The 10210-nt window shown below is 37.0% G+C and overlaps 5 protein-coding genes across 5 annotated transcripts; 2 read left to right on the top strand and 3 right to left on the bottom strand.

Annotated features, from left to right (window-relative positions):
• Window positions 1-1120: 1120 nt before the first annotated feature.
• Window positions 1121-1620, bottom strand: BESB_081200 (cytochrome b; the record flags this gene model as incomplete). Its single annotated transcript, XM_029366470.1, has 2 exons — window positions 1121-1505; window positions 1607-1620. The coding sequence occupies 2 exons, from the start codon at window positions 1618-1620 to the stop codon at window positions 1121-1123; spliced, it is 399 nt and encodes a 132-aa protein (XP_029214819.1).
• Window positions 1621-1958: 338 nt separating this feature from the next.
• BESB_081190 (putative apocytochrome b) lies at window positions 1959-2784 on the top strand (the record flags this gene model as incomplete). Its single annotated transcript, XM_029366469.1, has 2 exons — window positions 1959-2074; window positions 2547-2784. The coding sequence occupies 2 exons, from the start codon at window positions 1959-1961 to the stop codon at window positions 2782-2784; spliced, it is 354 nt and encodes a 117-aa protein (XP_029214818.1).
• Window positions 2785-3412: 628 nt separating this feature from the next.
• BESB_081180 (uncharacterized protein) lies at window positions 3413-3988 on the bottom strand (the record flags this gene model as incomplete). Its single annotated transcript, XM_029366468.1, has 2 exons — window positions 3413-3666; window positions 3970-3988. The coding sequence occupies 2 exons, from the start codon at window positions 3986-3988 to the stop codon at window positions 3413-3415; spliced, it is 273 nt and encodes a 90-aa protein (XP_029214817.1).
• A 1937-nt stretch (window positions 3989-5925) lies between these two features.
• BESB_081170 (cytochrome b) lies at window positions 5926-6461 on the top strand (the record flags this gene model as incomplete). The annotated part of the gene is made up of 2 exons (XM_029366467.1): window positions 5926-5975; window positions 6077-6461. The coding sequence occupies 2 exons, from the start codon at window positions 5926-5928 to the stop codon at window positions 6459-6461; spliced, it is 435 nt and encodes a 144-aa protein (XP_029214816.1).
• A 1537-nt stretch (window positions 6462-7998) lies between these two features.
• BESB_081160 (uncharacterized protein) lies at window positions 7999-8358 on the bottom strand (the record flags this gene model as incomplete). Its single annotated transcript, XM_029366466.1, has 1 exon — window positions 7999-8358. The coding sequence occupies one exon, from the start codon at window positions 8356-8358 to the stop codon at window positions 7999-8001; it is 360 nt and encodes a 119-aa protein (XP_029214815.1).
• Window positions 8359-10210: the final 1852 nt, after the last annotated feature.

The raw sequence follows: 10210 nt of genomic DNA, 5'->3' as shown, positions 1-10210 counted from the left end.
TTAGATTTGCTTAGCATTATAGAGCTTGTAGGCATGTAAGTAACTAAAGAACTATAGATACTTTGAGTGAAGAATACAAGGATAGCTCCAACAATAACATGGCTAAAATGTATACCAGTTAAGATGAAAAGTCCATTACCAAATGCATTATCATTAATATAAAGAGATAGTCCTAAGTATTCCGTACAGACTAACATTAAGAAGGCGACTACCAAAGTGAATGTCATGATATTCGTACAGCTTGTATACAAATGTTGGTTTTTCAAATATACGCTGGATACCACTATACTTAATGCACTTAACATGATGGTCATGAAAAGCACAAGAGAACTTGGATCCGGTAAACAAAGACCTTCAAGATCTAAACCAGTAGTCCAACTCGTAGTATATACTCCCCAGAAAAAGGTAGTTTATATCAACCTAGGAATCCCATTTTAGTAAGTGTAACATGGAGTCTAGCTTCAGTTGTTATCTGATTGGTATTGCATGCCTGGTGACTTAGAATATGATTCTTATTAATGGGAGCACAGTTCCCTGGGTATCCAATCCAGTGCTCTGCCTTGGGCATTGAAACTAACCCACAGTTCAACCCTGTATTATAAAATCCAGTAGACTCATGTCCTTGTCGTTTATATAAATCTATTAATGCTTGTCAAGTTCCTTGTATCTAGTTAGCTCACTGCGTACTTAGGATCAGACCAAAAGAGTTCACTAATGGTACTAGAAAATAGGAGATCGCGTTAGTTCTTGGGAAAACGACTTCCGAACCACCAATATATATTGGTACAAAGAAGTTACCATATCCTCCGTACAAAGCAGGCATTAAGAACATAAAGATCATAGCTAGGCCATGTATCGTTATTATCACATTATAAGTAGCTATCGTCTCTGTACAAATGATCCGCGATCCAGAACTGTATAACTCAAATCGAATAAACAAAGACATTATAGTTCCTAGAATACTGAAGATGACTCCGGTTATGAGATACAGACAACCAAGTTCTTTATGATTGCAGTACACCACCACCCCACTGGACTGCTTAAGACAGCTAAAAGTGTTGGATTTCAATATCACGGTAATCATGTTTGCTTGGAAGCTGTAGTCATTATAACTATTGATTTAGTATAAGCATAGAACCAATCCGGTAGTAAGATATACGATAGTAGCTAATCTACCATATAAGATATAAGTCGCTTGTGGAATAGCACTACCAATAATAATCAAGAAGATCATACTGTATACCCAAATAATTACCCATCCACTGACTACATTTCGAGTCATAAAATGTTGTCGTATCAACATTCGAGTATTCAAAGCTCGAATTTCAGATAAAAGAGCTAAGTTAATGAGAGAGGACATAAATACTAACAAACCACCGGTTTTGGATGGGATTACTTTTAACACCGCATAATATGCTAAAAAGTACCATTCAGGTACGATATGAAGCGGAGTTACAAACCGGTTCACTGGTATGGAGTTATCTGGGTGCGATAATTCGACATAGCTGTGATGTTAAGGAGCATAGGAGATGCTACACGCCTTAATTGGTACTGCATTGATATAATTATCGTACAAGCACTCAGCTAGTTATTGAGAGACACTCACGAGCCCAAAACCATAACTTCGTAATCTCAATGGTTTGTGATAGAACCATAACACAATGATCTTTACACAGTTCAACCCTGTATTATAAAATCCAGTAGACTCATGTCCTTGTCGTTTATATAAATCTATTAATGCTTGTCAAGTTCCTTGTATCTAGTGTTGATGTACAACAGACGCTCTCCTTGTTCCACTACCTAACCATAATCTATTGTTCCAGATATTAAGGAATGTACGCTTCATATAACTACACAACGTTATGCCAAGAAGGATACCAGATTACCCTGATTATCTTTGTTATATTAATACATGGTGTTCAATTGGTTCTATATCCACAATAGTTATCATCTTAACTATGCTCTGCATTAAGTATAGTGGTATCCAGCGTATATTTGAAAAACCAACATTTGTATACAAGCTGTACGAATATCATGACATTCACTTTGGTAGTCGCCTTCTTAATGTTAGTCTGTACGGAATACTTAGGACTATCTCTTTATATTAATGATAATGCATTTGGTAATGGACTTTTCATCTTAACTGGTATACATTTTAGCCATGTTATTGTTGGAGCTATCCTTGTATTCTTCACTCAAAGTATCTATAGTTCTTTAGTTACTTACATGCCTACAAGCTCTATAATGCTAAGCAAATCTAAAGGTATGTTATGCAAGATCTTTACAGAACCATTCACTATTTTATATCTACACTTTGTAGAAACCATGTGGATATTAATAACATTACATTCTATCTCTAAATCATATAACGGTCGTAAGGTACGCCGGGATAACAGGTCAGATAATATTGGGAGTTCTAATCTCGATTGTTATCAGCACCTCCATGTCGGCTCATTACTCCCTTGTTATTGAACAAGATTCAGTTAGGAACGCTAGTTCACCGTCAGATGTAATACGTGAGCTGGGTTAAGAACGTCTGGAGACAGTTGTTCCCTATCTACCATATTATCTAATTGGTTTAATTTTCTTACAAAACGGCTTTTGGTTGAATTATCGCACCCAGATAACTCCATACCAGTGAACCGGTTTGTAACTCCGCTTCATATCGTACCTGAATGGTACTTTTTAGCATATTATGCGGTGTTAAAAGTAATCCCATCCAAAACCGGTGGTTTGTTAGTATTTTATGTTATCAACATGTCAATGAAATATCAACAACGATGAAACTTATTTGGTTAACATAACAACATAGAAGGTAAAGCTGGATTACGTTCAAACTTTACACTGGATACGTTTCAATGTTAACTTACTAAATACCATGGAGCGAAGAGAATCTAATATGTAACTCCGTTCATGGAAATCAAAAGAGCTTTCACGCTATCTCTAGTGCCTGTCGAGTCGCTCAAGGAAGATTTGATCCTGTATATGATTTAAGGATGTAAAGGTGCTCAGGTTAACCGTCGGGCCATCTGGATCCTCATATTCAAAGATAATTCTATTTAAGAAAGTTTTAGATAAACGACATGTGAAGAGTCGGACCAACTTTCACGCACGACGATAATTACCCGACAAGGATTTACTACCTTTGGACCGTCATAATACAGCCGCCGTTTACATTTTACTGGATTATATACTATACCTCTACAGTGGTATTAGCAGTATCTAGTTGATGTACAACAGACGCTCTCCTTGTTCCACTACCTAACCATAATCTATTGTTCCAATATTAAGGAATGTACGCTTCATATAACTACACAACGTTATGCCAAGAAGGATACCAATTACCCTGATTATCTTTGTTATATTAATACATGGTGTTCAATTGGTTCTATATTCCACAATAGTTATCATCTTAACTATGCTCTGCTAATGCACTTAACATGATGGTCATGAAAAGCACAAGAGAACTTGGATCCGGTAAACAAAGACCTTCAAGATCTAAACCAGTAGTCCAACTCGTAGTATATACTCCCCAGAAAAAGCTGATAAATAATCCTGTCTCAGAGATGATAACTCCAAGTACGATGCTACTGATTAGACTAGCATCTGAGTAGTAGTTTTCTCTCGCTGTTAAGATGAGTGAGAACAAGAATCCATATATTACGCCTAGAACATAACCGATGTGGAATAATCTTAATGTAGTAGGATATTGAAATCCAACACTTTTAGCTGTCTTAAGCAGTCCAGTGGGGTGGTGGTGTACTGCAATCATAAAGAACTTGGTTGTCTGTATCTCATAACCGGAGTCATCTTCAGTATTCTAGGAACTATAATGTCTTTGTTTATTCGATTTGAGTGAACACATAAGATCATCGAATTTAACGGTATGCTCCTGAAAGTAACGGTACAAGCTGTAAACAAAGGACTCCTTAACTTAAACTGAGGAGTCAAGTAGGTACAAAACCGTACAAGGATTAATTATGTCCATCTGTGCATCTAAGTTGAGACTATCGGTTATATATTTTAGACGCTAACTTCCGGCTAAACTTTGACTTATTAAACCAGCCTGGATCATAAAAGTACTATGTATGGTAAAGATTGAGCGTGAACATTGGATGTCACCATGGTTATAGTTACGGTACATATATAAAATCTACAGTACGATTTGAGATTTGTTACGTGACGAGCGGTGTGTTTAAGACTAGTTTACATGCGCTCATTTTAATATGTAGTTATTTAACGAAGTTCTATTGTGCTAGCATGGTTTCGAGAACACACCAAATTTCCATGAGTCTATTCCGGGCACACCTCGTCTTTTATCGGTGTGCTCTCAATCTAAATTCATCTTATAACTTTGGTTTCTTAGTTGCAATTACCTTTGTACTCCAAATAATTACAGGTATCACTTTAGCGTTCCGATATACTTCTGAAGCATCTTGTGCATTTGCTAGTGTTCAAACATCTAGTTAGAGAGGTAGCAGCAGGATGGGAATTTAGGATGTTGCATGCAACAACTGCTTCTTTCGTCTTCTTGTGTATCTTAATACACATGTCTCGAGGTATGTATAACTCCAGCTATAGTTATTTAACTACTGCTTGGATGTCTGGTTTAGTTTTATATCTACTTACTATAGCCACTGCTTTCCTCGGTTATGTACTACCATGGGGACAGATGAGTTTCTGGGGTGCTACAGTCATTACTAATCTCCTTTCTCCAATACCATATTTAGTACCTTGGTTACTCGGTGGATACTATGTATCTGATGTAACATTAAAACGATTCTTTGTATTGCACTTTATATTACCTTTTGTAGGTTGCATTCTAATTGTATTACACATCTTCTATTTACATTTAAATGGTTCTAGTAACCCTGCAGGTATTGATTCCGCACTTAAAGTAGCCTTCTATCCTCATATGTTAATGACCGATGCTAAATGTCTATCCTATCTAATTGGTTTAATTTTCTTACAAACGGCTTTTGGTTTGATTGAATTATCGCACCCAGATAACTCCATACCAGTGAACCGGTTTGTAACTCCGCTTCATATCGTACCTGAATGGTACTTTTTAGCATATTATGCGGTGTTAAAAGTAATCCCATCCAAAACCGGTGGTTTGTTAGTATTTATGTCCTCTCTCATTAACTTAGCTCTTTTATCTGAAATTCGAGCTTTGAATACTCGAATGTTGATACGACAACATTTTATGACTCGAAATGTAGTCAGTGGATGGGTAATTATTTGGGTATACAGTATGATCTTCTTGATTATTATTGGTAGTGCTATTCCACAAGCGACTTATATCTTATATGGTAGATTAGCTACTATCGTATATCTTACTACCGGATTGGTTCTATGCTTATACTAAATCAATAGTTATAATGACTACAGCTTCCAAGCAAACATGATTACCGTGATATTGAAATCCAACACTTTTAGCTGTCTTAAGCAGTCAGTGGGGTGGTGGTGTACTGCAATCATAAAGAACTTGGTTGTCTGTATCTCATAACCGGAGTCATCTTCAGTATTCTAGGAACTATAATGTCTTTGTTTTATTCGATTTGAGTTATACAGTTCTGGATCGCGGATCATTTGTACAGAGACGATAGCTACTTATAATGTGATAATAACGATACATGGCCTAGCTATGATCTTTATGTTCTTAATGCCTGCTTTGTACGGAGGATATGGTAACTTCTTTGTACCAATATATATTGGTGGTTCGGAAGTCGTTTTCCCAAGAACTAACGCGATCTCCTATTTTCTAGTACCATTAGTGAACTCTTTTGGTCTGATCCTAAGTACGCAGTGAGCTAACTAGATACAAGGAACTTGACAAGCATTAATAGATTTATATAAACGACAAGGACATGAGTCTACTGGATTTTATAATACAGGGTTGAACTGTGTAAAGATCATTGTGTTATGGTTCTATCACAAACCATTGAGATTACGAAAGTTATGGTTTTGGGCTCGTGAGTGTCTCTCAATAACTAGCTGAGTGCTTGTACGATAATTATATCAATGCAGTACCAATTAAGGCGTGTAGCATCTCCTATGCTCCTTAACATCACAGCTATGTCGAATTATCGCACCCAGATAACTCCATACCTGTGAACCGGTTTGTAACTCCGCTTCATATCGTACCTGAATGGTACTTTTTAGCATATTATGCGGTGTTAAAAGTAATCCCATCCAAAACCGGTGGTTTGTTAGTATTTATGTCCTCTCTCATTAACTTAGCTCTTTTATCTGAAATTCGAGCTTTGAATACTCGAATGTTGATACGACAACATTTTATGACTCGAAATGTAGTCAGTGGATGGGTAATTATTTGGGTATACAGTATGATCTTCTTGATTATTATTGGTAGTGCTATTCCACAAGCGACTTATATCTTATATGGTAGATTAGCTACTATCGTATATCTTACTACCGGATTGGTTCTATGCTTATACTAAATCAATAGTTATAATGACTACAGCTTCCAAGCAAACATGATTACCGTGATATTGAAATCCAACACTTTTAGCTGTCTTAAGCAGTCCAGTGGGGTGGTGGTGTACTGCAATCATAAAGAACTTGGTTGTCTGTATCTCATAACCGGAGTCATCTTCAGTATTCTAGGAACTATAATGTCTTTGTTTATTCGATTTGAGTTATACAGTTCTGGATCGCGGATCATTTGTACAGAGACGATAGCTACTTATAATGTGATAATAACGATACATGGCCTAGCTATGATCTTTATGTTCTTAATGCCTGCTTTGTACGGAGGATATGGTAACTTCTTTGTACCAATATATATTGGTGGTTCGGAAGTCGTTTTCCCAAGAACTAACGCGATCTCCTATTTTCTAGTACCATTAGTGAACTCTTTTGGTCTGATCCTAAGTACGCAGTGAGCTAACTAGATACAAGGAACTTGACAAGCATTAATAGATTTATATAAACGACAAGGACATGAGTCTACTGGATTTTATAATACAGGGTTGAACTGTGTAAAGATCATTGTGTTATGGTTCTATCACAAACCATTGAGATTACGAAGTTATGGTTTTGGGCTCGTGAGTGTCTCTCAATAACTAGCTGAGTGCTTGTACGATAATTATATCAATGCAGTACCAATTAAGGCGTGTAGCATCTCCTATGCTCCTTAACATCACAACTATGTCGAATTATCGCACCCAGATAACTCCATACCAGTGAACCGGTTTGTAACTCCGCTTCATATCGTACCTGAATGGTACTTTTTAGCATATTATGCGGTGTTAAAAGTAATCCCATCCAAAACCGGTGGTTTGTTAGTATTTATGTTATCAACATGTCAATGAAATATCAACAACGATGAAACTTATTTGGTTAACATAACAACATAGAAGGTAAAGCTGGATTACGTTTCAAACTTTACACTGGATACGTTTCAATGTTAACTTACTAAATACCATGGGAGCGAAGAGAATCTAATATGTAACTCCGTTCATGGAAATCAAAAGAGCTTTCACGCTATCTCTAGTGCCTGTCGAGTCGCTCAAGGAAGATTTGATCCTGTATATGATTTAAGGGATGTAAAGGTGCTCAGGGTCTAACCGTCGGGCCATCTGGATCCTCATATTCAAAGATAATTCTATTTAAGAAAGTTTTAGATAAACGACATGTGAAGATCGGACCAACTTTCACGCACGACGATAATTACCCGACAAGGATTTACCTACCTTTGGACCGTCATAATACAGCCGCCGTTTACATTTTACTGCACCGGGCAGGGATTATATACTATACCTCTACAGTGGTATTAGCAGTATCTAGTGTTGATGTACAACAGACGCTCTCCTTGTTCCACTACCTAACCATAATCTATTGTTCCAGATATTAAGGAATGTACGCTTCATATAACTACACAACGTTATGCCAAGAAGGATACCAGATTACCCTGATTATCTTTGTTATATTAATACATGGTGTTCAATTGGTTCTATATCCACAATAGTTATCATCTTAACTATGCTCTGCTAATGCACTTAACATGATGGTCATGAAAAGCACAAGAGAACTTGGATCCGGTAAACAAAGACCTTCAAGATCTAAACCAGTAGTCCAACTCGTAGTATATACTCCCCAGAAAAAGCTGATAAATAATCCTGTCTCAGAGATGATAACTCCAAGTACGATGCTACTGATTAGACTAGCATCTGAGTAGTAGTTTTCTCTCGCTGTTAAGATGAGTGAGAACAAGAATCCATATATTACGCCTAGAACATAACCGATGTGGAATAATCTTAATGTAGTAGGATATTGAAATCCAACACTTTTAGCTGTCTTAAGCAGTCCAGTGGGGTGGTGGTGTACTGCAATCATAAAGAACTTGGTTGTCTGTATCTCATAACCGGAGTCATCTTCAGTATTCTAGGAACTATAATGTCTTTGTTTATTCGATTTGAGTTATACAGTTCTGGATCGCGGATCATTTGTACAGAGACGATAGCTACTTATAATGTGATAATAACGATACATGGCCTAGCTATGATCTTTATGTTCTTAATGCCTGCTTTGTACGGAGGATATGGTAACTTCTTTGTACCAATATATATTGGTGGTTCGGAAGTCGTTTTCCCAAGAACTAACGCGATCTCCTATTTTCTAGTACCATTAGGTTCTGTGTTGTTAACTCAAAGTATTTGTTCCGAGTTTGGTAGTGGTCTTGGTTGGACAATGTATCCTCCACTAAGTACTAGCTTGATGGTGTTAAATCCAGAGGCAACTGATTGGATTATCGGAGGTCTTGCAGTACTAGGAATTAGTAGTATTTTAAGTTCTATTAACTTCCTTGGTACTTGCGTCTTCATGGGTTCTAATGCTGGTGCTAAGAACTATATTCTATATATCTGGGCTATCATATTTACTGCCCTTATGTTAGTCTTCACTCTACCTATTCTTACTGGTGGATTAGTTATGATCCTTCTTGATCTACACGTAAACACTGAATTTTATGATTCTATGTATTCTGGTGATAGTGTACTTTATCAACATCTATTCTGGTTCTTCGGACATCCAGAGGTATACATTCTAATTTTACCTGCTTTTGGTGTAGTCTCGCAGACATTATCTATGTATGCTGCTAGATCTGTCTTCGGTGGACAATCTATGATCTTAGCTATGGGTTGTATTTCTATTCTAGGTTCCTTAGTATGGGCACATCATATGATGACAGTCGGTCTAGAGGTAGATACCAGAGCTTATTTCTCTGCTATGACTATTATGATTGCAATTCCTACCGGTACTAAGATTTTCAACTGGTTAGGTACCTATATGGCTAGCCATACAACTACAAGAACTGTAGATCTATGGGCTGCTCTTAGTTTTATCCTATTGTTTACTCTAGGTGGTACTACAGGTGTAGTTATGGGTAACGCTGGTATGGATATTGCCCTACATGATACATACTATATTGTAGCTCATTTCCATTTCGTATTATCTCTTGGTGCAGTACTAGCTACTATATGTGGCTTTATCTTCTATAGCAGAGATATGTTCGGAGATACTGTAAATCTATTCCATGTAAATACCGGTGCTTCTCCATATTTAAGCATCTGGTTTGTAGTCTTCTTAGGTAGTATCTTATTAATTTTCATCCCTATGCATATACTTGGTTTCAACGTTATGCCAAGAAGGATACCAGATTACCCTGATTATCTTTGTTATATTAATACATGGTGTTCAATTGGTTCTATATCCACAATAGTTATCATCTTAACTATGCTCTGCATTAAGTATAGTGGTATCCAGCGTATATTTGAAAAACCAACATTTGTATACAAGCTGTACGAATATCATGACATTCACTTTGGTAGTCGCCTTCTTAATGTTAGTCTGTACGGAATACACGGATCGGATTCTTGTTGGCCTGGCACCTGTTTAGTAACTGGATGAACGCTTTTTACGCCTGGTATGCATGGATAATACTCGACTCTTCTATAGTTTAACCGCTACTGCTGGGACTGTATATTATGTACTTACGGTAGTACTATCAAGCCTCTTCTTCCAAATAGATTTCATGGAAAACCTAAAATTCGCATGTTTGATTGACATTTAGCCGCTAATATACAATCATCCAAGATATATTTATCTATCGCAGGTTCGGTCTAATGTCCCGTTATACTATATAGATCACATGGCTTCTGGTACTTTGAGATCATGCTAACGGCGAGAA

This window comes from Besnoitia besnoiti (assembly GCF_002563875.1).
Source record: "Besnoitia besnoiti strain Bb-Ger1 chromosome Unknown contig00086, whole genome shotgun sequence".
Taxonomy (NCBI): Eukaryota; Apicomplexa; class Conoidasida; order Eucoccidiorida; family Sarcocystidae; genus Besnoitia; species Besnoitia besnoiti.
Note: the sequence above shows the minus strand (reverse complement) of the source record. Positions and strands in the feature narration are given on the sequence as shown.